Source organism: Dermacentor albipictus, chromosome 1 (genome assembly GCF_038994185.2).
Source record: "Dermacentor albipictus isolate Rhodes 1998 colony chromosome 1, USDA_Dalb.pri_finalv2, whole genome shotgun sequence".
In the NCBI taxonomy this organism is placed as follows: Eukaryota; Metazoa; Arthropoda; class Arachnida; order Ixodida; family Ixodidae; genus Dermacentor; species Dermacentor albipictus.
This window is the reverse complement of record NC_091821.1, coordinates 370,899,319-370,914,144: the sequence shown is the minus strand read 5'-3', so window position 1 is coordinate 370,914,144 and position 14,826 is coordinate 370,899,319. Positions and strand designations below refer to the sequence as shown.

General features: G+C 45.7%; 1 protein-coding gene and 1 long non-coding RNA gene across 3 annotated transcripts in view; one reads left to right on the top strand and one right to left on the bottom strand.

Annotated features, from left to right (window-relative positions):
• The window catches only part of LOC135904077 (acetylcholine receptor subunit alpha-like), a 162,946-nt gene extending 155,166 nt beyond the window's left edge, over nucleotides 1-7,780 (top strand). Inside the window, exons 6-7 of the mRNA XM_065434670.1 lie at nucleotides 3,527-3,884; nucleotides 4,776-7,780. Coding sequence (XP_065290742.1) covers nucleotides 3,527-3,884; nucleotides 4,776-5,443 — 1,026 coding nt within the window. The 3' untranslated portion in view covers nucleotides 5,444-7,780. The remainder of the gene's footprint in view (nucleotides 1-3,526; nucleotides 3,885-4,775) is intronic.
• Nucleotides 1-14,826, bottom strand: part of LOC135904078 (uncharacterized) — a 65,898-nt gene that overhangs the window by 40,896 nt on the left and 10,176 nt on the right. For both annotated transcript variants that reach the window (XR_010565002.1, XR_010565001.1), the window contains exon 2: nucleotides 3,748-3,894. This is a non-coding gene — a long non-coding RNA (uncharacterized lncRNA). The remainder of the gene's footprint in view (nucleotides 1-3,747; nucleotides 3,895-14,826) is intronic.

Genomic DNA, 14,826 nt, shown 5'->3' with positions numbered 1-14,826 from the left:
TTAGAAGCGCTCTAAGTCCGTTAATGTTAGCCCAAGCAAGATGCACACTAAGAACTCGATCTCCTATGCTCCTTGTAACCGCTGCTTGCGAGCGTGCGTTACACTTTGGCAAATTCCATTAGCAAGGCACTCGAAAGAGTCTCGTGAGATTGCATAAGGGTAATCTTCTTAGCCGAGGGTCCACCGGTGCCTAGCTATACGAGCCAACGAGCATGCCATACGCGCCCGGTTGAGAGGCACGGCGATTGTCCGCCGACTAGTTATTCAAGCACTGCGGTAACAAAATAAAAAGTAATTTCCCGCAGTACATCAAGAGTTCCGTCAGTTGCTTATCAAGCAACAGGCATTGACGAAACTACATATGTACCTTTTCAATTAGCGTTGCGTTTCACCCCTGTAATAGCACTCATGGATGGCTAAAAAGGACGCGTCCCTGTTCGCGACGGGAAGAGCTCATTATCACATACACTTTTACGTTTGGCGCAGGTAATGGTCACGTTTAGGTAATGCGATTAGGTCGTTAAGCCTGCAATGACCAGGCACGTGTCATCGTTTAGCAAGCCATTACGAGGCGAGCATAAATTAAACAAAAAGTTTTCTCAAAAGTTCGGAGCTGGAAGACCAGCTCATGGCCGTCCAGCAAGCCAAAGATGCAGCCCGAGTCCAAAGAGTGCGAGCCGCCACAGCCAAAACTACCGGACCATTTTTTTAATAAAGTTTATTTTCTGCTTCTCTGTTGGATTACGAAGTTTCTCTGGTACTTTGTTCGACACCGGCAGCCACACTTCTTTAATAACTTAGCGTAGCAAACCAGGTGCTCGTTTGGTTGACGACCCTGCCTTTCCACTCTTAACTTTCACTCGCTTGGTACATTTTTACTAACTTGTGCAGTACTATGTACGGCAGCATCAAAGCCTACGGGACAGTATAATGCGGAGAACATCACGTTCGAGTCTTTTTAATATATTGGCGTGGGACAGCTAACCCTGTCACTGCACAACTTCGTGACTTCGGCGCGCATACGCGAGTTTGTGTGCGCATTAAGTTGAAGTGTCATTTTATTGATTAACCGGATGTCACCCCCGACGCGATCTGTCTCGGACTCTTTATAATAGTTACCGTTTCGGTTTTGTTTACTGCCAGCGCCATAGATTGTCGATTTCAGTACAACTAGTTGTCGACTCTGCAAGGGCACATATTCTCATATTTCAAAGATCCCTGACGATCATTTGTCTTCCCTTCCCGGACAGAGACCTCGAGCTACATTTTCGCATACGATCACTGCTCACGAAGACTGTAAACCGTCCAATTATACACGAAGTCAAATCCTTCATTTGCTTAAAGGGCCCTTCAAGAGCCTCATATGTTATTCAGGATTCTTAAATTTACAGCAATAAAAAAATAATCATTCAGAGAAATGCTGTTGGTATCAATTTGTTAGAATGACACTAATATTGCTGCTATGAAAAGCAGCCAAAGAGACTCTTTTATATGGTATATCAAAGTGAGCTACCGTCATATTTAGCACAATAATGTATGGATTATAATATTTAAATATTGGGCGCTATAAATATTATATATGGCCCCTTAGTCACTCTTGATACGAAAGTAAATTCCTCCGATCGTGCTTCTGTAAAGACTGTGAGCTCTTGGGCTACTTTTATCAGTGGTTAAAAATGGGAAGACTGACTATCCCAGAACCTTAGCCGAAACAAAACATCAAGAAAAAAGAGAGGGTTTAACGAAGTAACAAAATACTATCGAAACAAATCCCTGAATCACGTAAAGGAGAGAAAGAAAGGGGTTTTAAAATACAGCATGGGTATGAACAAATCCCAAAAACAGTGAGTAAAGAGAATAAAAACTGTTCACAAGAAATTGATCAAATCACTGCCCACGAGAAAATCCGCCAAAGCTTTGAGAGCCAATCGTTGTTTGCAGGGGTAGGACTACAAGGTCGAAGCATTTTCTCAGGAAGAAAGGACGTCCATCTAAAGCGTTGAGACGTCTACAAAAAAATTCTCACTGCTCAGGCACAATTGTCATTTTGTGCGTCACTAAGCCAGTGCTCCAAGAAAGCTTCCGTGGTGCCCTCACACGCAGAACAGCCGCCATGTGTATCCGCCACGTGTTCCATTCTTGAGCGCGGTAATCTCATCGTTCTACGTGTGAAATGCGAAGATGTCCATGAAGAAACCGCGATTCGATGTTCAATAAAATAATGTAAACCTGGTGACTAAAATGAATTCAAAGTATTCCACTGCCGTGTCAGTGAAAACCTCTGTTTATACAAGCCTGACTTATAAAGCGTGCGATAGACTAACGTGCACATAGTGAGATTCAACGAGGTTTGCATGTAGCGCTTCAACTCTCGTGCTTTGGATGTGACGCACCATTTCACACATATTAAAACCACCTGCTCGTAATGTTTACCTCCGCACATTTGTGGCGACAAGCGGAGAGCCATCCATATCGAAATATATAATTTCTACCTGGTTAATGCCTCTGAACAGACAACATATACATAATGGTTAAGTGCCACATCTTCCTCTTGATAGACGCAATGCGACGTGTATTCATAAAACATTATACGCTTGGCATATACATGTTTTCACGATATGAATCTGTAGGATGTCGGCCCCAACAAATCATGTCAGGTACTCCTTTTCACATGAATAACCACTTTCCTCCCCTCCTTTATATATTCCATTTCTATGTTTTTTTCCTTCTCCTTTCTAAATGTAGGCAGGCGCTGCGGCCCTGCCGGTGGCATTTGCCAGCCTGCTCCTCTCTTTTCTTTTCCTGTCATGTGTGCATACATCTTCAAAAGAAATAATTATTACACGGAAACGTATTACACATCACTAAGGTTAAAACGACACATTACAATATGAAATTAAGAAAAGCCAAAGCACAAAATTTCACCACAGAGAAATACAGCTAACAATGCAACAAACGCTAAAAGTACAGTAAAGACACAGGCGGTCACAAGAACGAAAAGCGAATACCATGTAACAAATATAATCATTGCACACACATAAAATGTCATTTTCACCAAGCATGAATGCACATGCACCATTATTCAAGTGCATCACATGCATGTAAGTCACAACCATACGAAGTGAATGGAGCTGGAGAAAGCATGCGAGAAATTATCTCTTATGTTTTATTGAAATAGTAGTAATAATAATAAGTACATTAAAGGCGAGTGTATATTAGGTACATTAACAATAAGGAGGGAAGGGAGAGGTAGAAGGCAAGGAGGTTAACCAGAATAACGTCCGGTTGGCTACCCTACACCGGGGGAATGGGAAAGGGGAAAACAATTCAAAGGGAGAGAGAGGAGGGAAGGAAAGAAGGAAATTGCGGCGAGTTCGCTGACACGTGTGGTCTTACAGAAATTGCATTAAAAGTCACAGATGGTCGCACAAACGATAAGTGTATAGTATTGACGTGTAGACCCTAATCAATCATCAGTCAACCAGAATGATCCACTTCATAACCAACCAAAATTGCTCACGCGCAGGTTGACATCCAGAACCGCACGTCCGAGGTCGACCTGGTCAACTACATGCCCAACGGCGAGTGGGAGCTGCTTGAGGCGCGAATGGTGCGCAACGTGGTGTACTACCCGTGCTGTCCGGACCAGCCCTTCCCGGACATCACGGTGGTCCTGGTTATCAGGCGCAAGACGCTCTACTACATGTACAACGTGGTCATGCCCTGCATCATGATGTCCGTACTCACCCTGCTCGTCTTCTGTCTACCGCCGGACTCGGGCGAGAAGATCGCACTCGGCGTCACAGTGCTGCTCGCATTCTCCGTGTTCATGCTGGCCATAGCGGAGAAGATGCCCGAGACCTCAGAGTCCATACCCTTGCTAGGTCAGTGCACCTGCAATGTATCCGTGCGAAATATAGCTCGCGGCATTCAGTCTTAAAGTATTTAAGGCATTTTAGTACTCTTGCACAGCGCTAAGCGCTAGGCAAACGGGGGGGATCATTGAGTCTGGAATCGGACTATAAGATGGAGGTTACAACAACTCAGTAAGGTGCGTATGATAGCGAGGAACAGCTTCGACTAGGCCGGCTATCTTCCGTACTGGGATCAAAATAAGATATATAATCCCTTCTGACCATTCTTACATGGGAAAACGCAGCTCCTTGAGATCACGTGCTTAAATTTGTTTCGCAGCTGCACGCTAAACGTGGTAACATCGTAAAATTTTGAATCTATATATCTGAGAGAAAAGGTATATCTTTATTTTAAATAATGGCAGCTACCACATGGGCCTGAATGTTCTGGGCATTTCTTTAAAAATAAGCTGAACCACGGAAACCAGTTCTGAACTGATAAAATAATCGATAATATCAAAATTTCCAGGAAAGTTATGCACTTCAGCGCCAGGCCTTATTCTATACATGCCGTTACATGACGTTTGGTGCGGCTGTTTATTAATATTGGTGCCAAATCTGTCGAAAATTATCCAGAACACTAAAGCCAGAGAACTACTTAAGAGATTGCCGATGACAAACAATACCTTACTTTGTGACCTCTTGTAACGTTACCCGATTACGACTGTAACTTAACGACCCTTGGCTCGTGGTGCTATTTGATCTCGTCGATTCGAATGTGGGCGGATCTGTCAGACTTATGCGTTATGTACATAGCCTATGCGGACTCTGCGCAAGACAATGGTTAGAGCAGAAACCATACTCGACGTGCACAGTAAATCGATGCAGCCTCACAATGTCGCTCGTTGAACCGTAACGCAGGCATCTACCTCACGGCCGTGATGGCCATCACATCCATCTCGGTCGTGATGACAGTGATCGTGCTCAACTTCCACTACCGTGGTCCCAGCCGCAAGGAAGTGCCCACGTGGCTCCGCCGTCTCCTGCTCGACCGATCTTCCGCCGGTCGCGGGTGGTTCTCGAGACCGGCGCGCCGCAAGACCGTCGGCGACAACCACGTCCACTTCTACGACTTGCCGTCGCGCACAGCGGCTGCCAAGGACCGCTCCGACGACGACGGCGACGGCGGACGCCGGACGGCCGACGACACCTTCCGGCTCATGGTCGACAGCGCCGCGATCGGCGGCGAGTACGCCGAGCACTCGGCGAGCAACGAGTCGCCGAGCCCTGTCATCCACGGCGACGCGGCCCGAAACAACGCCTCTGCAACAGCCAGGCACCGCCGGTGTCGCAGCGGCACAGGTGGTGGTGGCGGATCCACGAAGCGCGTCCAGGAAGAAGTGCTGCGAACTTTGCGGTACCTACTGGAGAAGCAACAGCGCGAGGAGCATCTCACCCGGACTGTAAATGAGTGGCGACAGATAGCGCTCGTGATAGACCGCACGCTCTTCTGGTTCTTCCTGATCATCACAGCCGCCTCCTCCATCTGCTTCCTTGTTGTCATACCGATGCAGAGGCGGGGACTGTGACTGTGACTTCAGCAGAGTTGTCTGCAAGTTTGTCGTGTGATGACGTGCTGAAAGAGAGTGACGGGAGTGAGAAGAGAGAAAAATCTATATGTGTGTTACCGTTTTGGCTATCTGGGCGGCCTTCACGAGGCCTGAATTTTTGGTTTGCGAGTCGCAGTGGGTGTTAAAACGAAGCCGTGACCGAGCTGCGGCTTTGGCCTCTTCCACGAGTAAACGCTGGAGGGCATCAGCGTTACCTTATTGTAAATATACATTCCTACGAGCTCACGAGTAAGATAATTAAAATAAATCTAACCACCCAGTTCGGTCGTACACATCTCAGGATTTGCACGGGTGTCTTACGATCACTTTTAGCGTTTCAAATGCAGTAACAGCCTAATGAGGAAAATTAATTAATTAATTATTAATTAATTTACATCTGCCTGTGTCTGACAGACAAGAAATGTTAATTGTCAAGGAGACCAAACGTACGCAAGATTGCTACTCTTTCCCAGTTTCATTGCGTAATATCTACATTAACGTGAGTTCCGAACACTGTGCTTTAACACAATCAAAAGTAGCTATGTTTTTCGTCAAGACGGTAACACATGCAACCTTTTCAATGTATAAAAACGTTGCTCGCCGGATCATTTACGAATAGCTTGCTTGTTAAAAATGTCTCATTTGTACCAAGTGGGCTGCATTTTCGCAACCACAATCAACGTAAATGAAACGACCGGCAGACAAAGTGCTGTGAGAGTGCTTGAACGCTCCAATGCAGGGACTACAGAGATGTGACCTTTCTCTTCACTTGCTTATCTGTTCTTCCAAACCTAAGCGAACGTTATATCTCCTTCACAATACGCTATGCTCTTTATTTGTTAAGAAGCTTATGCTTGTTGTTAGTGAGCTGTACCGCCACGTACAAATCTTTTTGGAAAAGAACTTAGAGAGATGTGCTCGAGAGACAAAAATTAAATGCAGCCAACTGCACTTAGTTACCGAATCGCTACCATGGTGCTTTTGATATTTAAAGAGGCTAACTTTGCCCCAACCGTCCCCAAGACAAGTGTCGCACGATAACCCTCAGGAACTTGGTGGTCATATCTTAAAAACAAAAACATCGTATCATACGGCGCCATACACTACACAAGTTACATAGACGTGTCAGAGTACGTAGGCAAGAATCCCGGTTTTATCCTTAGCAATAAGTGGTATTGTTATATTGTTCGTTTCAGGTAACTTCTGTTTAGGCATGTGCATGAAATTTCAACGCCAATTGACTCCACCCCTCTTCCCCGTCCCTTATGTTAGCTTCACTGTCAACAATGATCTAGCAACAAATCTTATACGAATAAAGTATAGGTGTATCACAGGCATACAAGTACGTGCCACAATACACGTACCAGTTTTCTGTGAATGTGATAAAGCACACATTTCACTGAGTTGACCACCAAACGAAGATTTTTTTTTCACGCGAACAGATTACAGCGCTAATAAACAGCTATTATTAAGCTTTAGCGTTTTGCATCTCCTCACTGGACGGTAGCGATGCGAAAGCGCATGAATCTTCACAGAATTGCTCAGAATCATCCTAGCGCGCGTTTGCTCAGTAGTACGTTATTATTAGTACTTCCGCTGTAAATATATGTTGTGCTAGCGAGTTGCTGTCCATGACTTGCTGCTGTGGTAGTGATTTTATACATCCATCGTGCAATTGTGTGGTTTGTTGCAAGCACATGGGTGATAAAAGATACTACTACAGCGACCAACAGTGTCTGTGTTTCTCTTCGTTGTTGTTGTTGTTGATGATGATTATTATAAGCGGTCGATGACGTAGAAAAGTCATAAGAAGCGATAAGGCATCTTTACATCGAGAATACCAGCAAAACAGAAACGAAGCGTGCACGGAGCAACTGCGACCAATCCACGACGTTGACTTTTTGTGACTTGGTGCTTGAGGGCTCAGCTTAGGAAAACCAGAAATTTTAACGCTTATACGTAGCCTCGTGCACTGCAATCCCCACCTATGAAGCATGCGTCTAGCAGAAACTATTGTTATCTTTCTAGCTGGTCATCGCTTGTTGTGGAGCCTCCTTAAGTTCACTTATATGCACCTACAGCCGTTCGTCTAACGCTCCAGTCATATCACTGCTCAGACCGACATGCGGACGAGGGCCTGAGCAGCGGTCTGACTTGAGCGCACGAATTTATGTTCTCGCACAGCACAATTAGCTGCTTAAGCTTCTTTGTCAAATTTCAATGTGGCGCTTGTGTTAGCCGGAGTAGGAAATTTTGTTGCCTCCATGCACGCGTGCTGCATTAACCTTACTTGTGCTTTTTTGACTACGAAATATTTGTTGCTGTTTTTTCAATAAATGACCACTATCGTAGCGACTCTTTCTTCTATAGCCGAAATTCCAAAAGGCACTACAAAAAAATCATACGTAAAAAACCGCAATTGGGCATTCACAACGCGTAAAGAACGAAAGCTAGTCATCTTTCGATGTCTGTTATCTTTTGATAGGTCCTACTTATATACTGGCGCTCACATACGTAGGAGCAAAAAAAAATGAAGTTGGAGACTTGAGAAACAGCTCGATGCGACACTTTGGGCTGGAACTCCGAAAAATCTGATTTCATGATTCCCACACTAGACAATAGTTCAAGGGCATGCCGAGAAATCATACTTATGTCGCGCGCCTAAAACTAACATATGTAAGTTCTAGCTCCTACAAACCTTTTTCTTTTTTGTATTGTACATCACAGAGAGTTTGTCTCTTCTTTCCCCAATAAAAGGAGTGCACCATAACTAGGCCACATTAAAGGAAGAGCGTTCATGAAGAAGTTGCGGGAAAGCAACCAAGTATCAGGTGCTTAAGCAAATTTTCTCATTGAGGGAAGAAAGCGGCGTCTGGCATTCGAAGCAGCTAAACGCACTCGAATTGCCGTAGGCTTCGATTCCACGTCATGACCGCGTCTCGGCGGAGTTCCCGTTGGCTGCTAGGCCGGCACGAGCGCATCTCGACGAAGTGGAGCAGGCGAAATGAAACACCTGCTACCGCAGTGGTGCGTCAGGTGTTGTGTGAGAGGAGAGGGCATCACCGCGCAACACCACCTACATAATGGTGTTGTTGGACCGTGACGCCAAATTCCCCTCGCTCTCGGCAGCTTGTGTTATCCACGCATTCCTTGTCCACGCAATCTCTCGCCTGCGTTCTAAGCGCGCCTCGGTAAGGACAAATCAAAACGGGCCAAGCGTCTCAACGCACAGGCTTGCCCGGGAGGCGTTCGTAACTCGAAGGACCGCTCATGAGCCGTTCAATTGGACATAAGAGTGTCATAGCTAAGCGGGTTTAGGGGCCAGCGGGACCAGCGGGAGAGCGGAGACACCACTGCGCATGTGCGGTGCACTGGGGCGGCCAATGTTGTTACGGACGGGGCTCGTTTACGCTGGGCCGCTCGAAGCGGACCAGGGTTTTGGCGAAACAAACATAGCGACTAGCCGCACGAGCAGCAGTGGAATGTCTTCGCCTGCAAGTGAAAAAAGCATCGGGGGTTTTACCACTGAGGAGGTCCTCTGTACCCTGCGAGAGGTTCCGGCAACAAGGCCGTTTGGCGACGATTTGAAGTGGATAATCACGACCGGGATCTTGAAGCGAGCGCTTGACTGCGAGCTGACGCTTCCTATCAGTAACTCAGTAAAGCGATCGGCATTAATGCTCCTAAATAAAAAATTTGGAGGAAGCTTAAGCTTCGCCTTTAAGATAATAATATAATAATAATAATATTTGGGGTTTTACGTGCCAAAACCACTTTCTGATTATGAGGCACGCCGTAGTGGAGGACTCCAGAAATTTTGACCACCTGGGGTTCTTTAACGTGCACCTAAATCTAAGCACACGGGTGTTTTCGCATTTCGCCCCCATCGAAATGCGGCCGCCGTGGCCGGGATTCGATCCCGCGACCTCGTGCTCAGCAGCCCAACAACATAGCCACTGAGCAACCACGGCGGGTTCGCCTTTAAGAGTGGAACACGATAGCATTCAAAGACCCGTGACTGCTTTTCATACTTCCCTGCAAATGCCGCTTATGTAACCGTATCGCTTAGCGGGAAATGCTGGTGTTGAGCGCTATGCACGAAGGCAAGCTTTCAGGTAGAAACATGGCCTCTTACTTGGGTCAATCTCCTGTTATTGCAATATTTCAGTTTGACAAGATTTAACATAAAAGATACGAGCTGTCGGTGTTTTTTTTTTAATTACTTTTGTTTGCGGGCGGCGGTTTTCAAAATTCGGAGGAATAACTTTTTAAAGAATGTAGACAAGGTCTGAGCAACTTTGGTGATAGAAGAGTGGGGCTCCTTGTGTGTGATTGTGAAGAGGAGGAGACGCTATTTTCTGCAGCCCTTTAGGGAGCACGACTCCGCGCCTTGGAGAAGGGGAGGGGGATGAAAAGCGCTGCGAGGGATGAAAAGCGAAGAAAGCGCGAGGCGGGAAGCGGAGGAGCAGGCTACACTAAAAACATGAGGCGGAAAGTAGAGAAGCAGAGTGTGGGAAAGCGTGAAAAGAAAAGTTGGCGGTCGGTGACGATGACACGAGATGGTGCCAGAGTAGCGCACGTCGTCTGTTCACCGATGGCATGCGGCGAGCGCATCCAACGATAATATATGTGAAAACAAAGCGCTGCATTAGCGGAGGTCTGTTTGCGGCGGCTGTTGGGGAATCGCGCCCACGCGTCACCCACGCGCTGCCTCTCGCGATCTCCTGATTAGCGAAGCAGTCACGATACACTTCCCTCTGTTTGCAACGTGCCGCACGAGACAGATTGTCCCTCCAGCCGATATATCGCGAAATGAAAACACGTATTGAGCATGCGCTCAAAGTCCGCATTAGGGAGTGTCGTAATTGGGGGCGAATTTCAAATGCGAAAGCATTTCTATGTCTACCCAACGAGAAATTGGTCCGTCACGTAAGCCCCCTTGAGCAATGGTTCATACCCACGTAAAGCAGAGCCTACAAGAAAAGTGAAGCGAACAGTGCGTATGTTCATTCAAATCACCTATACAACACGCAGAACAGTATGCGTTTCAATAAAGAGCAAGGTCAAAACAAGCATCCGAACCATCAATAATGTATTGTGTGCCCCCTTAGCAAATGTAGTGCTGGTTTTGCAACAGCTTCGCTAAATTAACCCTAGCATCAAAGTCGTGGGTTCCACTCCTCCCAAAGGCAGAGGGTGAGTGTCTTAATCAACTCTATCTTAATTAACTTCGCCTTAATTAACAACAATAGTTGTGGGTTCGAGTGTCGTAATAAATTCTAACTTAATTAAACCTGCATTATCACTCAAGGACACCGGGCTTCGTGGAGATGAGCAAGTGGCACAATGCTTACACATACTTAGACAACTATCAGATAAGCTTATCGTGAATTTTTCCTTTCTTTTCTTTTTGACTTTCCCCCAATTTGCGTTATTCCACCAAATGTAAACAGGCTCTGAGATCGCTGTCGTCTGCGCATGTATTTCGACAGCAAAAGACGACAATACTTTGTAGCGGGCGAAGACGACGTTGCGTGCATTGCAATGAAGTTGTCTTTGCGAAGATAGCAGTGTCCACTCTGAGAAACTGCTGCTGTCGGAGCCAATTAGTTCAGATCCCGAAGAATAGCTGAAGTCTGCCGATTCTCCGATCTCCTTTAGATGTGCTCTTTCAGCGTGGTTGATACCGACAACGTGGACGCACATGAATGCCGCCTATATAGAGTCGCTCGCATTGAACGCCTTCCAACGCCCTTGCCCCCGCCCCCCTCCCATGCTATTTGCAAACTCGGTGCGCGCATTCCCATTGTCAGCACAAAAGCGGCATCTTCGGAGGGCCTCCCGGTCGTGATTGAGCGCGTGATCTAGGCTGCAGCGGCACCCGTATTCTCGCATGCGTTGCGTGCGTGTGCGGCGACTCTGGGTCTGCCTGCCGCGTCTCATTGAAGCGCAAGGGCGTCAGAAACAGGCACCCCCAGGGCCTTGTTCTAAAATTGACCTTCTCCAGGGAGCGCATAGCGTGGCGGTATCGAACGCCACGCCACGGTGGCGAGGCGCTCTCCGTGCGACTCTGCCATCTGATGACTCGCTTTGCGTGTTTGCATGTGCGAGTGCTGGAGTGTGCTTTTTTTTATCCCATCGAAACCCGAGAGGAGGACCAAAGTTCATCTCGAGGCTGGCGTTCATACCGCCTCGAAGTGCTCCGCATCGTGCCGCGGTTTCGTTCGGCGTGCTACACAACTTCACTTCCTTGGCAGCCACCAATCAGAATTGAACGCCTAAGGCAACTCAGCACGGGCAGCTTCAGTGGCGCATTCATCAGAGGGTGCTCGGCACGTATTTTCGGCGGAACGACAAAGAGAAAGTGGTACCTAGACTAAAGCAAAGAATTTATGTCCTTCTATTACCAGTTTCTTCTGCCATTCCTTGACTGTACTAGGGTGGTTGCTTGGGCTAGTTGGTAATTCATGATCAAAAATAACGTACAGCGCAAAGGACAAGGACAGTGATAGACGACATACAGCAAAGGACAAGGACAGTGATAGACGACATACGTCTATGTCGTCTATGTGATAGTATGTCGTCTATCACTGTCCTTGTCCTTTGCGCTGTACGTTATTTTCCTTGACTGTAATTCGGGTTTCAGATTTTTCTTTATTTTTTGGAATATTATAAGTAAATGCCATTTACTGTTAATCCTGTTAATGATTAAAACTGTGGCCTCTTGAAAATTTAAGCTTTGGAACTTCGGCGTATCCCACGTAATTCAATTTTTCTTGATCAATTTTGATCTGCAATCGTTTTCGTGCTCTCACAGGCAAACATTATACAGAAAAGGCAAACATTCTAGTATTATTACCTCTTAAGCTGGATTCACTTCAAATAAAATTCTTTCAAATAAACGTGTGCTATGTCTTGTGTCCGGAGTATTTCTATATACGTGGATTTAAGCCTGATACATGTTCACTTCCCCCCCAACCTCTCCCTCACCCGTCTTTGGTCCCGTAAGCTGGAAATCGCAGGTCCAGCATTGCCAGCACGAGAAAAACTAGTTCAAAAATCAAAGCTTGGAGCCAGATTTTAAATTACGGTCAGCCCAATATAGTTTGAATGATACGCTTCGAGCGCGACCACGGGAGTTAACGCGGAACGTCTCCATGCGGAAGTATGAATGCAGAGAACTCTTGTACAAATTCAGTGGTTCGAGAGAAGCGCCACCTCTGACAGCGAAAAAAGAACTTTTCCCGGCCGTTCTTTTCCATAGCTTCATAAGAATCTACACACAATAAAAAAGTATGGCAGAAACAGATGACGTTTGTAACGCACTTTTTTTTTTCCAGAAACAAATTTAGTCGGAGTGGCTGTGCATGCACGCAGTCATTAGCCTGACTACTTAGGTACGGAACATCAAACTGGTCATCAAAACGCGCTTAATTTCGCTCACTTGCTTTTCACTGAAACGAAAAAAAACATACGCGACGTTTGCTGAGCAATCATCCATGTGCTCGAAATGATAATAGAATTCTTGCGCAAGTGTGCCAGTTTCTTGTCCTGTGACGCTGACGGTGGTCTTGAGGACTGCACAATGCATCAACTGAAGCAAGCGAACTCTTCGGACGCCCACAATCTGCTATAGCGTCAGGGAACGAGTAAGCAGAGATCCTTGTTTGTTAGAACAGTTGGTCATTGGCTTGTTACCTATATAGAGCAATACACTCACAGCCGCTATGCAGCTTTTATCCTGCCATGCCCACCGCTTTTTATACATCAGTGTACTTATGTGGTAAAAATAAGAAAAACTTCAAACTTCAAACTTTCATTCTTGGTCGCAGTTTGTCTTACAAAGTACTTAAGCGTAAGAACAGCTTTGGAAATACATGACTTAATCTCCGCCACAGCATCAGCAAAACTTAGCCCATGGCGAAGCTATGCTACAGAGATCGTCTTTATTTTGAAATGTATTGCTAGTTATAGGTAATTTATTCTTTTTACCAGTATTCATGTCAGTAACTAAGTATGATGCGCGTAAGATTCAGTTTGACCTTGGGGCTGTTTTTCTTTTGGAAAAAGAAGGCCCTTCTACAAAATCGGAAGTTGTCAAAATAGCAGCGGGAACACAAACGCACCATGAGTCACCCAAAAAAAGGAATATAGTCAGGAAGGTAAGACATAGCAGCGAGAAAACGAGTTCTAAGCCATCAAAAGGAAATTGCCGCAGAACCCACCTCGCGATATGAATATCGATGTCAATGCGATCGGCAGTGAAGCAAAGTATCGCGACACCCCATATTGTCACCACAGAGGCGCGTCATATATGAAGCCTGTGCGCACAAGGGCTGCTCCCTAACGCTTCCCTCTGGAAACGCTATGTCATTCAGCGGCGCTGGCTACCGCGAAGTCCGCGCGTGGCGCTCGCCTGAATACACATTCAGAGAAGTTTGTCTCAATATATGTGACGTGGGTAATATTCCGCCCAAGCACCGGAGTAATCCTAGATTATCTTTATTGCCCAATAAAAGCGGTTCACGCTAAGTGGCGCATAATTGCCCAAGTTTGGCATCAAAGCGGTTCATTGAAGAGTGGCCCGTACCCTGTGGCGCATATCAAGTACCCCAAATTGGCATCAAAGATGGTCGTTGAAGAACGGAACATCCATTGATGCATTCCCAGGGACCCAGGTTGGCATCAGGGATGTTCACTGAAGAGCAGCACATAAGCAGTGCCACATGACCAGTAACACAAGGTGGCGCAAGAGGTGTTTGCTGATGAGCGGAGCATACCCAGTGTCACACGGCCAGTGACGCCAGATAATCTGGAGGTTATGGTTGGATATCTATCTTTCAGTTAACCTCCCTGTCTTTCTCATATCTATCTATCTATCTATCTATCTATCTATCTATCTATCTATCTATCTATCTATCTATCTATCTATCTATCTATCTATCTATCTATCTATCTATCTATCTATCTATCTATCTATCTATCTATCTATCTATCTATCTATCTATCTATCTATCTATCTATCTATCTATCTATCTATCTATCTATCTATCTATCTATCTATCTATCTATCTATCTATCTATCTATCTATCTATCTATCTATCTATCTATCTATCTATCTATCTATCTATCTATCTATCTATCTATCTATCTATCTATCTATCTATCTATCTATCTATCTATCTATCTATCTATCTATCTATCTATCTATCTATCTATCTATCTATCTATCTATCTATCTATCTATCTATCTATCTATCTATCTATCTATCTATCTATCTATCTATCTATCTGGCGGTTGATTTCGGCCCCGGCTTCCTCAGCCCAATGGTCCGCGCATTAAGCCACGGTGGCAGTCCAA